Below are 22,545 nucleotides of genomic sequence, written 5' to 3' on the forward strand. Positions count from 1 at the left end.
GAATGACCGTCTGGCCCTGGGTGCACACAGTAACTCCTCTGCAGGGTTCCAGCTGGCCTTTGGGGTGGCCCAGGCTCCTTCCTGACCTGCTCACACCCAGGCAGCTGAGTGACAGAAACCAGCACAAAGCCACCGAGTCCGGGCTCCCAAATCAGCTCCCGAGTGTGACCAGAGGCAGGTTTGGAGCTGCTCTGGGGAGAGGCCACCTGCAGCCCGAGGAGGGTCCCCAAAATCCCAGAGACCCCCAAAGGGGCTTTCTCAGGAGCCACCCTTGGGTCACGTTTCTGCTCCCTGGTAAGATCAGGATTGGCCGTGACTCGTTTGCTGCACGCCACGTTCCCGTTCCAGGTGGGGATGATTCACTGCTCACGTGTGAGGAATTGAGGATCCGGGCAAAAACAAGCTCTGAGCTCACCAGGAGGGCTGGGAAAGGTGTTGGATGGATTAAGGACCAGATCATTTCAGGGATGTCCCCCCTGGCACGCCGAGTTCAGGGGCAGCCACCTGAAGCTCCAGGAATTGTCACTCCCTTGTTTCCAGGAGGGAAAAGAATAATGAATAAATCCTTATCTGGGAATTTTTCACAGGATCGATCCCACCCCTTCCCACTGACAGCTGGGGAGGTACCAGCTCCAGCCCTTTTATCCAAACCCTGGAGATCATCAGCAGGGATTCCCCTCCTCTCCCGAAGGGGAATGCAGGAGAAGAAAGATGCTTTTGGGTAAAATTATCACTAAAATGGTACAAAGGGCCATTCTCCATGGGGAGGGGAAGCCGCTGTGCTGTTTTAAGCCCAGGCAGGTTGGGGCCTTGAGGCAAAGCCCCATCCCAGGATGGGGAGCTTTGGGGGTGTGTAAGGAGGTCTGGAAGTGCCTCTGGAAAGATTGTCTTTTCCTGGTGCTTAGTAAGCCTTTCTTGAGCAGGATCCTCCCGTGCTGGGTGCTGCTCCTGCAGCCAGGCCCTGTTCCTGCAGGTTTGGAGTGGGAATTACATCCTCCCTCCCATCCCACGGGGACTTTCTCCCTCCTCTCACGGGTGCCACAGAACTCGGGAGGGCTCAGACACGATCCTGCCCCTTCCCCTCCCCCTGGGAGCATCAGGCACCTCACCGCCGATGTCCTGCCCCAAAAATCAGGATTTCTCTTCTGGAAAGGAGTCCCCACCCCGGCACTCCTCAGCCTGACTCAGCCGGCTCCCTTCCCTTGGGAAACACAAACCCTCGGTGGGTGAATCACGGCTGGGGCTGTGGGAGAGCCCCACCAAACCTGGTGCCACCTCCAGCTCCTCGGGGATCCACAAACGCCCCTGGAGCTGCAGGAGGAATGGGAATGATCAGAGAGCTCAGCTCTGTTTCTTCTGGAGCTGCTGCCACCAACCCCAGCCTGCCCCACAGCGGGAACCTGTTGGGAATTTTTTGCCACTGGAGAAGCAGGACGACACTTGCCCCACAGCCCTCCTGCAGTGGGGAAGGTGTGTGATATAAAAAGGAGCAAATATTAAGCAGAAATTGGAAAAATTCTGGTCTTTGTGGTTTAAATTCAGCTTTGACAGGTGGAGAGAAGCTGAGCTTTAAAAAAAAACAAGTGAATATCAAGAACTCCATGTTTATTCTTGGCTGTTGGTGCCAGGGGTGTTTGGTCTGACACTTTTCCCACCTTTCCCATCCTTCCCTGCCGTGGGGTCAGGGCAGGGGCTGCAGAAGGGAGATGCTGTAATTCGGGGAAGGAGGTGGAGGGCAGGGCAGCCAGGGACACCTCTCATTAAAGGGCTGCTGGGCTCCGGTGCCTCAGAGGGCGAGACCTCTGCCCTAACGGTGATAACCCAATAATTACTGCCATTAATCACAATCCCGCTGGTTCTTTCCCAGGTCTTGTGCCAGCAGGACCTCAGTCACCCTCAGCACCGCCCTGGGCTGTCCCAGGCTGTCCCCAGCCCGAGGGGGGAGACTGGGATGGGAGAGGGCTCGGGGTGGGATGGGAGAAGGATCAGGGTGGGATGGGAGAGGGCTCGGGGTGGGCTCGGGGTGGGATGGGAGAAGGATCAGGGTGGGATTGGGGAGGGCTCAGGGTGGGATGGGAGAGGGCTCAGGGTGGGCTCAGGGTGGGATGGGAGAAGGACCAGGGTGGGATAGGAGAGGGCTCAGGACGCTCCTGCGGAGCCTGAACCCCTCTGGGGCTTGGGCACAAAGGCCAGCCCCGAGTGAGCCCCGCGTTCAGCGCTGCTGGGCTCCGGGGGCTGTCCCGGTGGCTCAGGCTGGAGGTGGCCTCCCCACCCCAGTGTCTGTGTTTGGGACCCCCCGGGCCCCTCTCGGCGGTTTAATCCCTGCAGCTTCTCCCCGGCCGCTGTTTTAATCCCATTTAATGAGCGAACAGCGAACCCAGCAGCATCCTTTAATTATTCCTAACGTTTGATGGCAACAAGCTGATTCCCAGCGAGTGACATCAGACCCCAGAGGCACCTCCGGAGCGCCAGCTCATTCCTTCTCCTTCCTGCAGCCGCCCTTTGCTGCTCTCAGCAGGTTCTGCGTCTCGGCGGCTGCAGCAGCGCTCCCAGCCCAGGGCTGGACCCGCGGGGGCTCCACCCGAGCTCCTCTTCCTCACCGCAGCGCGGGAGGGGACCGGGGCTGCGCCGTCCCTGAGAGCTCCAGCTGGGATGTCCCCTCCTTTGGCGGGTCCCCGTGTCCCTGAGAGCTCCAGCTGTGCTGTCCCCGTGTCCCTGAGAGCTCCAGCTGTGCTGTCCCCGTGTCCCTGTCAGTGCCCCAGGGGTGATGTCCTGGTGTCCCTGCGAGTGTCCAGGTGTGATGTCCCCGTATCCCTGTCAGTGCCCCAGGGGTGATGTCCCGGTGTCGCTGGGAGTGTCCAGGGCTGTTGTCCCGCTGTCCCCGCAGGGGCACACGGCGGGAGGCAGGAGGGCGATGCCGGGGGATGCTCGGGGCAATCCCAGCCCAACATTCCCAGCCCAGCTCCGGTTTCCATCCAGCTCCCAGCGGGGGATTCCCTTCGCCGTGTCCTGCAAAATCCGGGCTAAACCCCAAAATTCGAGCAAGGAGAACAACGCGCTAATGGCTTCTGGAAGGGAGGTTTAGAGAAAGAAAATAAATCCCAATTCAGTTTAACCTTCCCCAGTGCTCGGAGCTTTGAGTGCCGCCCAACTCAGCAAAGTTCAGGGCAACAACGAGAAAGAAATCATTTATTCTGTTAATTTAAAACTCATCCCGCACTTTAATTAATGAGGCTGGGGCCCGCCTGCTGCCTCCAGGATGAGTTGGACCATTCCGGGGCTGAGGCGCTGCCCGTGGATCCCGGATCCCGGGGCTGTCCCGGCGGAGGTGCCGGAGCTGTCCCCGGCGCTGGGACACACCTGGCGGCCTGTCCGGGCCCATCGCCGCGTGTTTGCCGCTCCACTCAACGCGGATGCAAATGTTTGGTTCCTAAGGAAGCTGCCGCCGTCTCCACGGAAATTCCGGCGTGCCCCGACCGCGGATGCGCCTCTCGGCATCTTTTATCTTTCTTTTATCTCCTCCCGAGCTCAGCCGCCTTTCGGGGCAGCAACTTTGTTTGCAAAATATTTACTCCTCTCCACGGAGGAGATCTGGGATCAGTGCTGAACCCAGCCCTCCCGTGCACCCCGAATTCTGCATTCCCAGTTCCCCCACCCCTCCTGTGCACCCCAAATTCTGCATTCCCAATTTCTGCATCCCTCCCGTGCACCCCAAATTCTCCATTCCCAATTCCCGCACCCCTCCGTGCACCCGCAGTTCTCTGTTACTGGATCGCGCAGCCCTTTGGCTGTGCAGGGCCCTCTGCCCTTGGGCTGGAGCTGTTTTGTGCTGAATGTGGCCCCCAAATGTGGGCACTAATCGGACACAATCTTTGTGCCCATAAACCCCCAAACGCGGGTTTTGTGGCCGCAGCAGTAAAAACCCGCAGGAATGCTGCTGGGTTTCGGCAGCAGCGCTTCTCTCCCGTGAGCTGCTGGGACAGGGAGGAGACGAACTGGGGGAGAAATCACCTTTTAGGGAGGAGAACCCTCCTTTAAGGGCAGAAAAGGTGCGGGGAGGAGAAGCTGCAGTTCCGTGGCACACACCCTCGCACGCACCGCCAGCAGCAGCCTCACGAACACTTTCTGTTCCCGGTGACAATCCTGGCACCTTCCCAAGGCTTCCCCTGAGCGGGGAAACCACCCGGGGACCGGCCCGGCCCTTTCCCGGCCGCCGGCACCGCCCTCGGCTGAGTCACCCCACGAGTGACAGGACTGTCCCCAAGCCCTGCCATCCTCCCCCGCAGGGCCCGGGCTGCTCCGGCCCCGTTTCCCAACAAAAATAAACCCAAAAAGGCGCTGCTGGAGTGGGAAAGGCTCTGCGGGGGTGAGGCTGATGCCACCACCCTGCCCCATCCCCGGGGGCTGTGTAAAAAACTGACATTTTGAGGGTATTAAAGATCCTGCTGGTTTCAGAGCAACAGCCACACTCAGGAAAGTGAGAGGGGAGAGCCCAGGGGAGCATCCCGACCTCACTGGGTGTCAGACTGCAGGGTGGAGATGGAGCTGGAGGTTTCAGCTTTTATATATCTCATCTGTTTGTAATCCTGCAGTTCTTTAGTGTATAACTCTAGACTCCACACACAGTGTGAGCTGCTGTTCTCCCATTTTGGTCAGACACAACGATTCCTCTGGGAATCAAGGACACCTCACTGCCTCAGGCCCTGAGAAATGGAAACAGAAGTGAGCTGTGGGGAGCAAACTTGGGGTAAATGACTTCATTACCAATGAACCAAACTTATCAAAGTGTGAAACCCGTGACCCGTGGTCCATTTTTGGGTGTAGCCCCTGGGGGCTTTGTCTGCCCCAAATGTACCTGAGTAAAACCTTCAGTAAATAAATAAAGAGCAGTTTTGATTTTTATTCCCTTGCTTTGCCTGGCCCCTGTTGGTCCTGCCGGCTGCAGCCCGAGGGGCTGAGGGAGGGGTGAGAGATGAGGCCTCAGCTGGATGTGAGGAATCCCAGCCCAAAGGACCCCTGAGGTCACTGAGGGGCGTTTTGGGGGTCTGGGGAGTTTTGTGGGTGTTAAAGCAGAGGAATTGTGCTTGCTTTAGAGGGATGTTTGTTCAAATACCCAAACCAACCCCTTGGTGATGTCCATCAGCAGCAGAACAGGAGCCCTGAGGTTGAGTTTGGGTCCGTTTGTCTGGAAAATGGGCACTTTACCAAGGAAAAAAGAACCTTCTATGATTGCCGAATCAACAGAGCCTCAGGAGATGCAACCAAGCCCAGGAAAATTAACATTAAAGATCCCAGCCAATGTAGAGCCCTGAAATGGTCACCGAGGTCTGGGAGTGCAGGATGCTGCCAGAGGGAAAAGCAAAGGGTGTAAGAGAAACCCAAAGGCTGGATTCCCCAGCCCGGGTCTGGGTGAAGGCGCTGGGAGCAAACCCATCCCCAGGGTGTCGTTCCCATCCCTGGGCTGGCGGGGTGGCCGCTGACAGTCCCCGCAGGCAGGGACAGTCCCCGCAGGCAGGGACAGCCCCGTGCCCGGGCAGGGGGCAGGGACCCCTCCTGGGGCCAGTGGCAGGATTCCCGGCAGGAATTCCCGACAGGAATGTCCCAGCCCTCCCGGGTGGGGATTCCCACCTCACCCACCTTGAGCTTTATTAATTTCTGTCATTAATTCAGGGGGGTTCAGCGAGGCCGCCGCCCAGCGGGAGCCTGGGGGTGACCGTGGAGGGGCTGGAGTTCATTAGGAAAAGAGCTAATTTGATTTAATGACCTGGGGAGGAGGTGTAGGTGGATCACGGGGCAGGTACCAAACCCTTCATCGCCCGGTTTATCAGCCCCTCGAGTGATTTCCTGATTCACCAAGGGAAAAAAAAATCATAAAAAATTAAAATAAAATTTTAATCCTCGGCTGGATTTTCCCACTGTTGACCACGGGGTTCTGGCTCTTTCCAGCGAGGGTGCCCCAAACCAGGGAAATCCATAAAACCCCGGCACAGTTTGGGCTGGAAGGGACCTTAAAGCTCATCCCATCTCACTCCTTCCACTGTCCCGGCTGGTTCCAAACCCTGGGATTTCCCAAATCTGGGACAAATCTGCTCCTGGCTGCCCTCAGGATCGGCGGTTTTAGTCAATCCCTGCATTTCCCGGGTGTTTCTGTGGGTCTGCACGAAGCAGAGAACATTTCCTGCGGGGTTTGGGATAGAAATGTGTCCACTGACAGCCGCAGCCACCGAGGGGTTCTGCCACCCCAAACACAAACCCAAACCCAGCCGAGGAGGTTTGGTGCTGGGGGAGAGACAAATCCTTCAGGTGTTTCTTTGAGTCACCCTTTTAATGAAGCGCCTCCACCCAGCGCATTTGTGGTGGTTGTTTTTTTTTCCAGGAGGTGCTGGCAAAACACGGCTGGGTAACACACTGACAGAGCCTTTGAAGCCCTGGTTTCGGTGCCAATTGTGGCTGGAGGTGCTGCTGGAGTTTCAGCAAGTGGGGTTACATAAACATAAATACAAATGTAAATAATATAAATTAGAAATATAAATAAGATAAATACAAATATCATCTGGCAAGCCCCATGGTTTTGTTTCAGAAATTACATTTGGGTCAACAGTGTCCCTGTGTTTCCCTTGCATCATTCCGGGCCCAGCAGAGCAATGCAGCGATCACATCATTCAATTAAACAATATCCTTTGATTGCCCAGAGGTCCGGGAGCAGCAGTTGGGAAACGCTCATTTAATAACTTAATTATTATAATATCGGCATTATTTAGCACTTAGGCAGGGCTCTGCTTTGGGATAACAGAATCCGAGGTTTATAATTTAGTCTGATCTGACCTAATCGGGCAATCATGGGATCACAGAGTGCGGAGGGATTGGAATGGACCCTAAAGATCATCAATTCCAGCCCCGCCAAGGGCAGGGACAATTCCCACTATCCCAGGCTGCTCCGGGCCTCTCCCAGCCTGGCTTTGAAAGCTGCCACGTTTGGGGCATCTCTGGAAAACCTGTGCCAGGGTCTCCCCACCCTCACAGGCTGGAATTTCTGCCTAGTATCCAACCAAAATTCCCCCTCCTTCACTTTGTCCGCGTTCCCCCCCCCCGGTCACTCCAGTCCCTGACGCAGAGCCCTCCTGCTGCTGTCCTGCAGCATCCCCTGGCAGGGGCTGCGATGTCCCCCAGCCCTTTCTCCGGGCCGAGCATCCCGCACTGGCCCAGCCCGGCTCCATCGGGGATGAGCAGGGCATTACTAATTCCGGAGAGGCAGCAGCAGGGACGCAGGGCCTGTCCCTCGTTCCGCGGACGGGAGCTCGGGGGCCCCGGGGGTCCCCAAGGCTCGGCCCGTGTCCCCAACCCCGCGCCGGGGACACGCGGGGGGAGCGGCCGCCGCTGCGGCACGGGGGCGGGGCCATGCAAATTGGGGACATTGTTATTCAAACGAGGGGCGTGTCTATGGAAATGTGACACGAGAGTGAGGCCATGGAGGCGTGGTTATTCAAATGAGCCGCTGGGTATGAATATAGGGGGCGTGGCTGTGGAAATAAGGGCGTGTATATGGAGACAGGGGGCGTGGTTTTGGCGCGTGGGCGGGGCCTGCCGCCGGCGCGGGGGCTGAGGCGGGGCCGGTCCCGCCCCGAGCCCTCAGAGCCCTCAGAGCCCTCACAGCCCTCGGAGCGCGGCGGCGGCGGCCGCAGAGACCGCGGCGGCTCCGCTACGGCCGCTCCATCCCCGCCGGGACCGCCGGCTCCTCCATCACCGCCGGCTCCTCCATCGCCGCCCCCTCCGCCATGAACTCGCTGCTCTTCGGGGAGATGGCCCGCGCCTTCTCCCCCACGGCCGCCGCCGCCGCCTCCTCGTGCCCGCTGGGCCCCGGCGGCGGCGGCCCCGCGGCGGCCGGGGGCGGCCCGCCGGTGACGGCGGCGCTGCGGAACGACCTGGGCTCCAACATCCACCTGCTCAAGGGGCTGAACGTGCGGTTCCGCTGCTTCCTGGCCAAGGTGCACGAGCTGGAGCGGCGGAACCGGCTGCTGGAGAAGCAGCTGGCGGCCCAGCAGAGCGAGCGCGACCGCCGGCTGCGCTACAAGACCTTCTCCCGGGACCAGGCGGTGCAGACGGACGGCGGGAGCCCGCCGCTGGTGCCGCCGCCGGGCCCCGGCCACGGCCCGCTGCCCTCGCCGCCGCACTACGGCCGCCTGCCCGGCACCATCTGGAGCTACACCCAGGTGCGGCGCACCGGCGGCGGCGGCCTGGAGACCGTGCAGGGCCCCGGCGTGTCCTGGGTGCACCCGGACGGCGTCGGGGTGCAGATCGACACCATCACCCCCGAGATCCGCGCCCTCTACAACGTGCTGGCCAAAGTCAAGCGGGAGCGCGACGAGTACAAGAGGAAGTGAGTGATGGGGGCTGCGGGCGGTCCGCGCTGCACTGCGGGGAAACGGGGCCGGCCCTCGCCGGGAGCGCCCGGGGACAGCGCGGCGGCCGCGGCTCCGGCCCCTCCGGCCCCGGATCGCTGCGGGCCCGGAATGAGCCCCGGGATCGGGGCGGCTTTTCTTCAAGGGAAGGGTTGGACCTCCTCTTGGTACCCAGAAAACTCTGGGGTCCATCCTTGAGGGGGTGGAGAACGCGGATCTTGTAAGGAGCATTGGCAGCTTAACTAAAAAAAAAAATGAATGTGTATATATATATATCTATAAATACATAATATATATACATATGTAAATATATATATATGTTTGTTTTAGAAGGGAAATAACCCGTTATTAATATTGCATCGCATAGTTACTCCTAAATTTAGCTCGCTTTAATTTTTTTTTTTTTTTTTGGTCTGATTACTCCAGTAGTCGGTTGTGTGTGCCAGCTCCCCGAAATGAGCTCAGTGCTGCAATATTTGGGTTGCAAACACCGCAGGGCAGGGTTTGCACTCCGGGATGCTGCTCGGAATTAGCCAAAACAAAAGCCTTTGTAAGGCCCGCTGCTCCGGAGGTCTGCCCTGGCCTTGGAATGGTGATGGATGGCGTTCCATGGGGTTGCTCTTAGGCTGTGGCAGAGATGGAGGCCAGAGGGGGGGAAAAATGTGGTTGTGCTTCTGCAGGGAGATTCCTGCATTGTCTGAGGAGCTGCTGCCCTTCGGCGCTGCCGTGGGCTCTCTGGGCTGCAGTCTGGGCGTATTTAGCCTTAAAATGCATTTCCTGCTCGCCCTTTTCCCTGCAGAAGGCGCCGAAGCCGCTCTGGTTTTGCGCATTTCCCGGCCCTGTGGAGCGTGGCCGGCTCCCTCCTGCCCGGGTTTGCAGACTGCAGTGAGCTCTCTGCACACCTCAGCTCAGCAGCAGCTTTTGTAACCACCTGCCCTGCTGAAATCACGGCGCTCAGAGGCGTTTTCTGGGCGGTTTTGGCCGCTCGGGGTGATGTGTGACCCGTTCCTCGGCCAGTGCCTCTCCTCGGAGCTCGTGTCCCTCGGGGCTGGAGCCGCGGGTGGGAAAAGGAGCTGCTCTGTGTTTTCCAGCGCTGGGTGCCGGCCCTGGTGGCACGGGCTGGGGCTGGTCTCTGCGCTCCGGTGGCCGGTCCCCAGGAAAGGCAGGAGCAGGGGAAGTGGTGCGGGATGGTGCCTTGGGAAAGGGGGGTCCCACACCGTCTGGGGTGTGGGTTGTGTCACCAAAACTTGGGGCTGCTTCTCCTTTTCCCGGCATACTTGTTGTATTCCTGCTTCTGGGGGAAGAGAAGACTTGTGGGGCTTCAGGTTGAGCCTTTCTACTGATACAAAATTGGATTTTTCTGCTTTTACTCACTTGTGTAAAGCACATTTCCCTCCCACTGTAAGGTCTTGCATGCTCAGGGGTTGCATAAACCAGATAAATGCAGTGGAGCAAAGGGGAACCTCAGATCTTTTTCTTGCCCTTGAAAGAGATTTTCACTCTGAAAAAAAAAAAGGGTATTAACAAGTATCAACACGTCGCACGTTGGTGATGTTGTATCTGCAGTGTGGGTTGTGTGGATGCCCATTACTCTGGAATTGGTCACTGTTCCGTGACCTTCAGTCCCACATGGACAACACAAACTCGGGCTTGAGGGATTGGCTTTTTCCTCTGGGGCCTTGAGCTGCCTTGGGCAAGCTCAGGGAGTGAGATTGTGCTGTTTGAGTTTCCTGCTGGCAGCCAGGTTTATGGGTTTATGCCCTGAGCTCAGGGTGTTGTTGCAGGGTCTGTCAGCCATCCTGCAGGGCTTGGGATGGAGTTTGTTCATGCAGGGCTGGGCTGCCCTGGCCTGCCACCTCTGTGTGTGTGTGTCTGCACTAAATGCACTCTTCAGGGTTCCCTTATCTTGCTGTGATCCCTTTGAGGCTCCAGATTTATTTAGGGACGTGAGTTCCAGGCGGGACAGGAGCCTTGTGCCTGTCTCCTGGGGCTCCTGGGGCTTGTGGGGAGCTGGGCAGCAGCACAGGCTCCCAGCCCAGGTGTGTGACCAGGAAAAGAAGGAAAGAAAAGGAAAAGAACCTTTCATTGCTCACTCTGAGCCAGCAGAGCCCGCAGCCTTTGTGGAGCAGCCAGGCCTCGTAACCTCACCCAGGAGCCACCAGCCCACAGCCAAGGATCCTTAAGCAGCTCGTGATAATTCCATTTATCTCCTGGGGCAAGGGGAGGCTTTCCCCCTTTCCAGGGTGGCCACTTGGCCAAGGAGGCTGTGGCTTGAAGCATTGTGAGGAAAAGCCAGGCAGGGGATGACACGGGACAGCAGGACAGTGCTGGGTGGCCAAGGCTCACCTCAGATGGCTCTGGTGCTGCTGAAGGCAAACTTACTGATGTCCCTCCTGGGAACTGGAACCAGGGGGGAAATCCAGAGGGGAAATAATCCATTTAGTTTCCTTTCTTTGAAAGGAAAAGTACCCTGCTGCTGTAAAATAACAGTGGGAGATCCTCCAGGTCTTTCCAATGAAGTGCTGCCTGTGTGACTTCTGGGATTCCCAATAGCTTCAATTGGGGAAAATATGTTTAATATCTTTGTTCCAGTCCCTAAAATCATTTTCCTTGGACATTATAACACGACAAACTGGAGTTCTGAGAGGCACAGTCAGTTGAGCACACAGATCATATTTTACCTGGGCTTTTGTTTGTGTCTGAAGCAAAATGTTGCATCTGAGGAGCCCAGCAGATACTTCAGTCCAAAACTGCCTTTGCTTTTTCCTCCAGGTGATGATATTTTACCCAAATGATGTATAAATTTGCTTCTTTTCTACTTGCTGTCTTTCCTTAATCTCGTATTTTTTTAGCAATTATCATGATTTTACACAAGAATATGACTTCAGTGAGGGAGCTAACAACTGGAGGAGTTGTAGAGGGAAAATGAAGTTGAAATAATTTTCTTTTATTCTTTCCAGCTGTTCTTGCATTTAGAAGAGCTGTTGGCCATAGGTCTGACTCCAGATCAGATCATTTATTGTTTATCAGATATCTTTGGTAATTTTTATCTGTTGTTACCCTTTTAGCAGGAAAAAGCAAAATTGTCTTTTTGCACCATTGCACTTGTGGAGTCAAAGCAGCTCAATAAAAAATACTTTCAAGGACAGTTAATTGAAAATGGAGCAGAGTCACATTTTTCAACTTAAAACACTCCGGTGAAGTGATTTTTTTTTTCCTAGACAGAATAATAACAACAATAATAATAGTAATAATAATAATAATTATAATCAGCCATGGTGCTTCAGCTGCTCTGAGGGGAGACTGAGCAGTGCAGGCTCCTGCAGGAGCAGGGCTGGAATCCAGGATTCTGTGTCCCTGGGGGATGCACGGGTTTGGCTCCTCCCTGGCTGGGGTTGATCCCCCCCAGGTTATTCAGGAGAAAAATCTGGTTTTGGAGGAGCAGCTGGGGGTGAGCCCAGCCCTGGCCCGGCTGAGGTTGGGGACCTTTGTCCTGGTTTGGGGACACTGGGGAGGGAACTGGGGGAACAAGCCCCAGTTAATGAAATCTGTTAACTCTGCCGTGCCCCGGTGCCACCGACACGGGGAAGGTGTGGGGGGATGGCCGGGATGTGCCCCAGCCCCGGGCTGGGTGTGAGCCTCACCTGTCACCTGTCACCTGCCCCGTGACCCCTGGGAGAGCTGGCATGTCCTCGAGCAGTGTGACAGTGCTGCTGTGACAATGCTGCTGTGGTGGTGCAGATGTGACAGTAGCACTGCAGGTGTGGCAGTGGCAGCGCTGCTGTGGCAGTGGCAGCAACAGTGACATTGGCAGCGCTGCTGTGACAGTGGCAGATACAGTGACAGTGGCAGAACTCCTGTGACAGTGGCAGTGACAGCACTCCTGTGACAGTGTCAGCACTGCTGTGACAGTGGCAGATGCAGTGACAGTGGCAGCACTGCTGTGACAGTGACAGTGGCAGTGACAGCACTCCTGTGACAGTGGCAGTGGCTGTGGCAGTACTCCTGTGACAGTGGCAGTGACAGTGACAGTGGCAGTGACAGCACTCCTGTGACAGTGGCAGATACAGTGGCAGTGCTGCTGTGGCAGTGGCAGTGGCAGTGACAGCACTCCTGTGACAGTGACAGTGACAGTGGCAGCAGTGCTGTGGCCAGCCGCGGCCGCTGCCTCGGTGCAGTCCCCCAGAGCCGTCCCCTCGCTGGCTCCAGCCCCAGCCCTCAGATAGATTTGTATATTTATGGTTCCACGATTACTCTTAATTGCTGCAGATATTGAGTCTGCCAGATGTTGGTTGTCTTTTCCAGCACGGGCTTAGCTGGGACTAAGAGTTGAACTGGAAATAATTGTTTTACCTCGGGATGGTATTTCACTGGGAAGATTAATAAAGTCCACTTGGAAAAGAGATTATCTTAAATTTGCTGCAGCTGGGGAGGACAAAGATTATCATTGTCAAAGGCAGCGCGCGTCAAAACTCACTGGAGCTTGTTTTTTTTAGAGCAGGGAACTTAATAAAAATGTGCTTAAGATAAGCCCTGGAGGAATGTCTGAGAACTTTTAAGGCTAAAATATCAGCAGTAACAAGATGCAAATGTTCTGCATAGACCCAATCAAAAACAAATAATTTTTTCATCCCCCTGGAGGAATGTAACCAGCGTGGCAGACCTGTCCCTGCCTCGATTGGTCACAGGGCTGGCAGGAACAATCTCTGTGGAAAGCCCCCCTCTTTAATTCTGCTATTCCTGCTTTTCTTTTTCTGTTTTGGAGGGATAATTATTTTCCAGTGTGGCTTTTCACAGAAATTCCGGATTTTCCACCGCTGCCAGAGCAGCTTGGTCTGGGGGATTTTTGGCTGCCCCTTACAAGATGTGAAGTTTGATATTAAATGCTGGCGCTGATGAAACCTGAGACTCAGGCTTGAAAAGCCCCTTTTTCCCTGGGCTGAACGTCAGTTTTGCTGGTGGAGAAGGGATAAAATTGCCTGATGTGAAAAATAAAACCTTGGCTGTGTGGCACAAATATCCCGTTGTAACTGCTGGCTGGAAAGTGGCACTGCAAGTGAAGCTCCATAAGAGTAATATTTCCTTAAATAATTCCATCTTTCTTCCTAAAATGCTGATGCAGAGACACACATTTAGGGTACACATGAGTATCTGGAGCACTCTCACTAATCTCAGGCTTATTTTTTCTTTTTTTTTTTCGTCATGATACAGCTGGGAACTGGGACTTGTGGGTTGTAGGGATGCAGGAGAAGGTTTGGGAGCAGGGGAGAGTGTTTCCCTGTGATCCTCCAACCCACGGTGGGGCTGGGGCTGTGCTTGGAATGTTTAATAGACAAAAAGAGCTCTGAGTGTGCCTTCAACTGGTTTGTCATGGGAGGGCTGAGTGTGTTATGAGTGACTTGAAGGAGCTGTTGTTATTCTGAACTTTATCTTTAAATTAGAATTAAAATAATGAATTCGTAGATGAACTAAGTGGAGAGGAAAATCACCCCCTGTCGTGTTGTGGTTGGAGTTTTAGAGAAACTGGGGCCGCCACGTTCTTCAAGGAGAAGCTTCCCCTGCTGCAAGAGAACCACAGGATTGTGTGTGTATTTTGAATTCACCTTTGAATTCCTCCTGTGACTCACTCTGGGCTCTCTGAGGGCAATAAAAGCCCAGATTTTCAGAGCACAGCTCAGCGCTGAGCAGGTCTGGGAGCAAACAGCTCAGACCTTAAACCCAAATAATCTCCCCAGATGCTGCAACGTGGGCCTGAGGTGGAAGCAAAGACATGAACCAGTGATTTCCAGCCCTTCTCGTGGGGCTTTGGAGCAGGGGTGCCTCTGGAGTGCTGGATTTGGAGCTGAGCAAAGCTCTGCACCCACCTCTGCAGCTGCTTTCTGTGGCTCAGGGCTTGTGCTGCTGCTCTGCCAGCTCTCGGGTTGGTTTCCTGCATCTGCTTTGCTCGGACTAAAATTACTTTTTTCTGTGCTAGAAATACTCACAGGATGTTGGTTTTTTTGCTCCTGCAGGGGCCCTGTGGGTCCCTTCCAGCTTGGGATATTCTGATTCTAAATCTCCATCTTGGTGTTTAAAACCAGCTTTTTTCTTTTTCTTTTTCTTTTTCTTTTTCTTTTTCTTTTTCTTTTTCTTTTTCTTTTTCTTTTTTCTTTTTCTTTTTTCTTTTTCTTTTCTTTTTCTTTTTCTTTTTCTTTTCTTTTCTCAAGAAAAGGGAATGATTTCTTTCAGTTTTTTGAAGTTTGAAAGCTTTACAGTGTCTGTGTGTGCACTGTTCAGAGTGACTGCAACTCTTGTGTAGCCTCATGACCTCTTCCTATTAAAAATTACCTTGTTCCAAGAACCCTGAAGGGATTAGTGAGAAGAGATTATAAAAGGCAATAAATGATAAGAAATGGCATGGGACTGATAGGGCTTGGGAAGCAGGGAAATGATGGAATCACAGGGTGGTTTGGGTTGGAAGGGCCCTAAAGATGCAATTCCAGCCCCTGTGCCATGGCAGGGACACCGTCCAGTGTGCCAGGGTGCCCCAGCCCCGTCCTGCCTGGCCTTGGGTGCTCCCAGGGCAGCCACAGCTCAGTGTTTTCCTCTCCTTTCTAACCCTGAACCTCCCACTCTTACATCTGAGGGGAAGGAATGTGCCTCCACTTCATGATAAATTTGGAATAAGGGACAAAAATAAGATTATTGTAGTGGGGCAAGGCAATAGCCTGGGCACACTGAGAGCTTCTTGAATTTTAAATATATTGTCCGAATTCCTTCATTTGGCTTGGCCTCTTCTCCCAGGGAACAGTGAGAGGGTGGGGGGAAACAGCCTTGTGTGGCACCAGGAGAGGTTTAGACTGGATATAGGGAACATTTTCTCATGGAAAGGCTCCCAAAGCTTTGGCAGAGGCTGCCCAGGGCAGTGGTGGAGTCACCATCCACGGGAATGTTCAGAAAACGTGTGGATGTGACACCTGGGGATGTTTTGGCTGCTGCTGCTGTTGGAGGAGTTGTGTGGGAGGTTTGGGTCTGGTTTGGATGCCAAAGAAATAAAGAACTCGTCTGCTGTTTCCTAATCCCTGGTGCCCCCTCGTTCAGAAAACTTCTGATCAGCTCATTATCAGATTCAAATTAACCTTGGGAGAAGCTCAGGTGCTTTACCCCGAGGTGACTTCAGGAACCTTGGGACAGATTCCCTGACTTCTCCCAGTGCTGCGGCAGCTGGCGGACACACACATTTTTACCAGCGCTGGATTACCAAGGTGCTTTGCTTCAAAAACCTTTTAAAAATCAAATTCTCAGCCGTGGTTTCAAAGGCCTGGATCCCCTGGGAGCCTCTCCCGTGGGGTTCCTGCGGGTGCTGCTGCTCCACGTGCAGAAATGACCTCAGCGGTGGCTGCTGCAGGAGGGGCCGGGCTGGCACAGACGGGAGCTCTGTGCCCGCTAACGACGTGTCCTGTCCGCGTCAGGGACCCCGGCCAGGCTGCAGTCACAGCCACAGAGTCCTGCAGCCCTTTGTTCCTGCCTCCAGAGCTCCTCTCCATGTGACTCCTCTGGCTCTGCTGTTTTGTCCCACTTCCCCAAAACCTGGGTAATCTGGATCCCTTTCCAAGGGGAGTTTGGGACTCACTGGGTCACGTCGGCTCTCTGTGCCCTTGCTGCTCCTTCTTGCTGGGGACAGGTTCAGGTGTCCCTTTTTTTGGCTTTTTCTGCCTGGAAAGCAGCGCCATTGCTTGCTTTGAGATGGGATTTCCCTGTGTGTGATCAGAGCCTTGCACTGCTGCTGGCTTTAATCTTCATTCTGATGCTCATTTCAGCGGGTTTGTTCTGAATTTGCACAGAAATCCAGTCAAAACCAAGGCTTGGTGTTACAGCCTGCGCCTCAGTTCTGTGTAACTTCCCAAATCCCTTTGTTCTGCGGACAAACCATTGAAAATTTCCCACTCTCAAGGTTTAGGAGGGGTGAACTTCATCCAGAGCTCTGTGTTCTGTGGTTGTGGGCACTGAGGGGTGCCTGGCTTTATTTGCTCTGTGTGCACAGACACCTGGTAAAGTGCTGGAAAACCTGACAGCTCCAAGATCCTGGGCTAAAAGGAAGAGGAATTAACTCACTCCTCTTCATGTGGGCAAGGGAAGTTGGTAATTTGCAGTGGCTCAGCAGCCAGGGAATGCTGAAGGAAGGGATGATTTACAGCAGGGCTGGATCCCCCTTCCCCTTAAACGCAGTGACTCAAGCTGGAATCCAAGATCAAAGGGATCCTGCCTCAGGATGGATTCCAAATCTGTGATTCCACTGGAAAATGTCTCTTTGCCTGTGGATTCTTACAGGTAAAATTTGTCTCTAAGGGGAGAAAATACAACTGTGCCATTTTTTATTTTTTTTAATGAAGCTCCCTCTGATACAGAACACAGAATTTAAATTGAACAGGCGCATGTCAGTTCAGTCATAGAATCTGACCCTGAGGAGTTAAATCTGGTTAAAGAGAAAACCAGGCACTGGTGTAAATTTACTGAATTCCATAAATTGGCAGGGGATACATTAATATTGAATCACAATGGGGATATTTTAATATCAATATTTAATATTTCAAACAGCTGCTGTCATTAAAATTGCTACAAAAAAATCCCCCCTCTTGCAGGCAGAAAATAAATCTTTATATCCCTGTCTTCCATAAGGCACTGACCATATGCTGAAGCATTGGGCAGTCTGGAATATTTTCCCAACTCTTCTATCAAAAATTTTCCACAAATGACTATGCCAGAATCACCTCACCTTTGGCTCTTTCTGCAATTTTAAACACAGTTCAAACAGTTCCTTTTTTTCCCCCCTGCCTTTTTTATTATTTTGTTTCGAGAAAGGGAGAAGCAAGGAGTGCAAAGCAGTTAAAAATCCCTTTAATGCCCTGGAAAATGCGGTGCTGCTAATCTGTATTCCCCGGCAGCACAGAGCTGCTGGCCGGCAGTGGGAGAGCAGCTCTCCTCCTTTGGGGACAAAGTGACCCTGGGAATGTTGTCTCACCTGCAGAGAGGCTGCAGGGGCTGCCCTCTGCGAACCACCCCCTTGTCCTTCCTCCTGCCTCCCTTTGGGGTTTCCCTTTGGGGTTTCCCTTTGGGGTTTCCCTTTGGGGCAGGGGATCCTTCTCTCCCTGGATGTGCAGAGCAGGAGGCTCTTCCCTGCTCACTTTTGGAAGGAATTCACTGTTTTTCCACGTTTTATTTCATGGAGGAGAGAAGGGTGGGAAGCTCATGTGGGGCTGTGGGTGCAGCACTGAGCTGCTCTGGGTTTGTTTGAGCCCTAAAAGAGGCGTCCCTATTTCCAAACGCGGAGCCTTTTCCTTCTCGCAGCGCTCAGTGGAGCTTTAATTACAGTGAAGTTCCCAGTGAGATCCAGCTCCAGGCCCCTGGGCAGGGATTTATTCCCTGTGGGGAGCTGTGGTTTGGGGGGTTGGGTCCCTGACTCAGCTCCATTCTCCTGTAATTGTGGGGCACTGGAGGGCAGGGGAATGAGGTCACTGCCTCAGTCACTGCAGCCCTGTTCCCTGGCCTTTTACCGTGGGGACAGGCTGGGGAATTGGGATTGCTCATCCTGGAGAAGCTCTGGAGTGACCTAATTGTGGCCTTCCCGTCCCTGAAGGAGCAGCAGGAAATACGTGGAGGGATTATTTACAAGGGGTGAAGGGGCAAGACAAAGGGAAATGGTTTTAAACTAAAAGAGGGACAGTTTAGATGGGATTTTGGGAAGGAATCCTGCTCTGTGAGGGTGGGAGGCCCTGGCACAGGGTGCCCAGAGAAGCTGTGGCTGCCCCTGGATCCCTGGAAGTGTCCAAGGCTGGCACAACCTGGGACAGGCAAAGGTGTCCCTGCCATGGCAGGGGGTGACACTGGATCAGCTTTAAGCTCTTTCCAACCCAAACCAGTCTGAGATTCCATGAAAACCAAGTCTGTCCTGGAACTCTGCTGCTGTCCATCCCTTCCCCTCTACAAATATCCCAGGGCTGCCCCTGCCCTGGCTATTTATGGGTTATTTAACCCCCACTGCTAAAAATTCAAGTACTAAACAACTCCAATTCTTGGAAATCTCTGCAACTGAGGCAGCAAAAGCAGCTGTGTTGTTTGTGTGAGTTGAAGACTGTTCTGCCTTGATGTAAAGATTTAAAAATGCACCTTTTAAAAGTTCCTTTAACACAACAATCTTGAATTTTATACCCCTGCTGTCACCTTTATTCATTTGCTTCTCTCTCAGTGGCACAGTGCTGTGGTTTCATGGTAATTCTGTAGTGACCACAGTTAACTGGGAATCCTGAATTTATCAATCTGCCCGTTGTACCGGGGTTACTAAAGCAGCCTGAGCAGGGGTACATTCTGTTCCTTGTGAGGGGTACTGTGTGCTCAGGTGTCCCTGGAGCCTCTGAAGAGCACTTTATTTCTTCCCTTCTGTTAACATTTGTGTTATTATCTTTCCCTTTGTGAAGGCAATCAAACTCTTCAGCTGCAGACAAGGGCTGGGTCTGCAGGAGCACTGTAGGGGTGCTGTGTGTTCCTCAAGTGCCATCGGAGCCCTTGAAGAACAGTTTATTTCTTGCCCTCTGTTAATATTTGTGTTGTTACAATCTTGGCACTGCACATAAATTATATTTACATTTTGAAAGGCAATCAAACTCTTCAAATGCAGATAAGGGAATGCATCCACAGGAGCACTCTTGGGAGTGTTGTGTGTTCCTCAAGTGTCTTCGGAGCCCTTGAAGAGTTTTTATTTCTTACCTTGGTTAATCCTCCTGTTCTTACAACCCTGACACTGCCCATGAAAGCCACCCTTCAATATATTTACATTCTCAAAGGCAGTAAAACTGTGGAAATGTAGATAATGGATCCATAGGAGCACTGCAGGAGTCCTGGGTGTTCCCTCCAGTGGCAGCGGAGCCCTTGAAGAAAAGTTTATTTCTTCTGAGGTCAGAATCTCCACACTGCACATAAAAGCTGCACTTAAATATATTTACTTTAACAAAGGTCATAAAGCTCTTCACACAGAGATAATGGATGTGTAGGACAGTGTTGGGAGGCTTTGCTGTGCCCTAAGTGTGTATTCCACCTGCCTCCCTGAGTCCTGGGAGCAGATAAGCTTTATCTCGTTTTTTTCTTTGTTCTTTAGTAGGTTCAGGAAAAGTATTTCGTGCTGGGACAGAGATTAGGGCAAGCCCAGCTCTCAGGTTTTGAGTTTGGCTCTCAATTTTGAGGCTGGCTCTTAAAAGATGTGGTGGAGAGGGAGATAAACCCAGAGACAAGGTGAGGAGGGCATGGACACTCCATTATTTTTGCTGCTTCAGGCTGGAGAGCTGCACAAGGGAATGAAAATCGTGCAGTAATGAATTCCAGCAGGTTCCTCTCCACAGAAGGGTAATCCTGATCTATTATCACTTGGACTTATCAGGGCCTTTCCCAGTGACTGAGGTGATAAGAGCAGTGTGGCTGGGCACCGAGGGCTATTTATAGACAGCAGTTACTCACAGAATCAGAAAGTAAATAAAAGCCTTTTATGAGAGAGGATGTTCAGCACCAGTGTTCTGAGCCTTGTGCAGGTTCCATTCTAAGGGCTGAGCTCAGGCAGTGCACAGTTGATGACACACTTCAGTGTTGTTTCACAGGATGGATCCATTTTTCCCAAAAATGGGCGATTTGCCCCAGTGCTGGAGTGAGAGGAGATGGGAACATCCCTGGGACAGGAGGGGGGTTCACGTGCTGGTGTTTTGTAGGGATAGGGTGAAAATCCAGCCTGTCATTTCTTCTAAGTGCAGCTAATGAGTAATCTCATGAAATGAAAATGAAGCTGTTTTGAGAATGAGAAGTTCCTTTAACACAACAATCTGTTCTGAGGGTGGAAAACAAACACACCTGTAATAACAAGGGATTTGTCCCGTGAGAATCAGTAAAGAAAATATGTAACCAATCCAAGAAGAGATCGATTTGGTGGACAAGTAAAATGTCTTTTACTAACCAATGCAATAATTAACAAGAAAGCTGTTAACCAATTAGAAGTTACTCTTGAGGTTTGTAAGAACTGTATAAAAGACAGCATGGGGCTGCAATAAAGAGAAGCCTTCTGAACTTTTATGGTGTCACTCTGTGTGTTGTGACTGTCCCAATAACAGTGTTTGGCTGTAGGTGATGGCAGTGGTGCTGTCCCTGGTGGGTTTGTGCCATCCCAGGGATTTATTTCCTTGCTTTCAGGCTGGTGTGTCCCTGAGAGCGATCCTTCAGGAAAGCTGTCAGCCTAACTGGGCTGGATTTCCAGATCTGGGATCAGGGGGACAGCCCTGGTTTGCTGCCAGGGACCTCCTGGCTCACCCTCCCCACCAGAGACTGCCTGGGACCCTTGGTGGGACTCCCCTTGAAGCAATTCCAGGAAATCCTTTCTCCCTCTGGAGAGCAGGAGACCCACGGCACCGCTCAAACATCCACATTTCCCTCTCCAGCAGCCTGCCCTGAAGTCACAGGGCAGTTGTGAGACAAAACAATCCTCACCCTACATGGGAAAGCTTTCCTGTAGTCACGGGCCTGGTGGACAGTTCCTGGGAGCTGTGATGGAGGAATCTTCCCTGGAGTCATGTGCAGCCGCTGAGATAATGCACTATTTTCACTGGGCAGCCTCCAGGAGAGCTGGCATGAGGTGTTTATAGGGAACAGAAAGGAAAAACATGCCACAGAAGTTTGCCTGGACTTTCCGACAGCTCAGATCTTATTATGGCCTTAAACCCCTCCTGGAAGTCCTTGTCTGAGCTGCCACGACTTTGGCAAAGTCTGCTGGTGCTGAGAGGCCTCGGCAGCAGTAGGAGGTGAGAAATTACAAAGGAAATGTCCCGAGCACCATAAAAACACAAATGTATTTTTAAAAGGGTGATGGTGTATATTAGAGCATGCTCTTGTGTCACCTCCTCAGAGGGGCTGCCAGGAGCTGTGAGGAATTACTCTGCTTTGTTAGAGCATGTTCTTGATGATGATTTCAAATCTGGTTTATTGTGGGGTTTGTTTCTCTTATTCTCTGTCCTGCTGCCCGAGATCCCTTCTCTGTACTAATGTTTTGATCAGCTCTGGAAGTCTCCTGCATTCTGGGGATTAAAAAAAACCCCAAAAACAAACATAAATAAGAACTGAGAATTCAGGGTAAAACAAGAAGGAAAGGTGAGAGAAGGGGAATACAGGTACATGTGGAAAAATACAGGTTCTCATGCTACTTAAAGAGTTGAGGGAGAGCTTTGAAAATCAACTCAAGTCTTGTGTTCTGGATTTTGTTTGGAAGCTCTTGGGGTTCTTTGGCCTCCAAACGGAGTCCTGCCAAAGCCTCCCAGTGCTGGTAATGCCCCTCAGGCCCTGTGGGATTTATTACTGGGTATTTGATGTTACCCCAAGAGTCACCTTCTGAAGGGGAGGTGAAGGAGTAGGAGTTTGAAGTGAGGAGAGGAGAAACAGGGTGGGACCCCCTGCTTTGGAAACAGCGGGGTATCGAGGCCAGTCACATTTCCAGTGGGGAGGGTGGGAGTTCCAGGTCATCTTTGGTGGCAGCTTGCAAAGAACTTTTATTTATTACAAATATTTGCTTAACACTGCCTTGGGTGCAGGTTGCAGGGCATGGAGCATTTTTCCCAAACTCATGTGGGCAAATCCTGCAGCTTAGCAAATTATTAAAACTCTCTTGAACGCTGGGATAAGATTTTTGTAATCTTTTGATTCAATATTTTAATCCAAAATTATTTTTTTTTTCTATGCCACTCGGTGCAGGCACGCTGGTGCCTGTCTCCTGCTGGTTTATTACATTTGATGAAGCGAGGAGCACGAGGCAGTTTCCAAGTTTCCCCAGACAATGGCTGGATTTTGCGGCGATTATCCCGTGACTGAGCGGCGCTCGCCCCTTCCCACCGCCGCACTCCGGTTCTGATGGCAGCTCCCTCGTAAACAACCCAGCCCCAATTTGCAGGAGCTGCTCCCCGCTCTGCCCTGAGCCCTGTGCTGTCAGTAATGATGGGCTGAGCTGTCCAAAGGGATCACACGGCTCTGCTGGGACACGGCACAATCACACGCTGTGTTCCTCCCCTTTGTCTGCCCGGGGTCTCCGCAGCTTCCTTTGACCTTCCCTACAAGTTTCTCACATTAGCACTTGCACCAGAAGAAT

At 52.8% G+C, this 22,545-nt stretch overlaps 1 protein-coding gene across 2 annotated transcripts in view; it reads left to right on the plus strand.

Annotated features, from left to right (window-relative positions):
* Positions 1-7,739: 7,739 nt before the first annotated feature.
* IFFO2 (intermediate filament family orphan 2) overlaps positions 7,740-22,545 on the plus strand; it is a 38,885-nt gene continuing 24,079 nt past the window's right edge. Inside the window, exon 1 of one of the 2 annotated variants that reach the window (XM_066334428.1) lies at positions 7,740-8,377. In XM_066334428.1, coding sequence (XP_066190525.1) covers positions 7,776-8,377 — 602 coding nt within the window. In that variant the 5' untranslated portion in view covers positions 7,740-7,775. The remainder of the gene's footprint in view (positions 8,378-22,545) is intronic. The other variant, XM_066334427.1, reaches the window with a different exon arrangement.

The sequence above is a fragment of the Sylvia atricapilla genome, chromosome 22 (assembly GCF_009819655.1).
Source record: "Sylvia atricapilla isolate bSylAtr1 chromosome 22, bSylAtr1.pri, whole genome shotgun sequence".
Lineage (NCBI taxonomy): Eukaryota > Metazoa > Chordata > Aves > Passeriformes > Sylviidae > Sylvia > Sylvia atricapilla.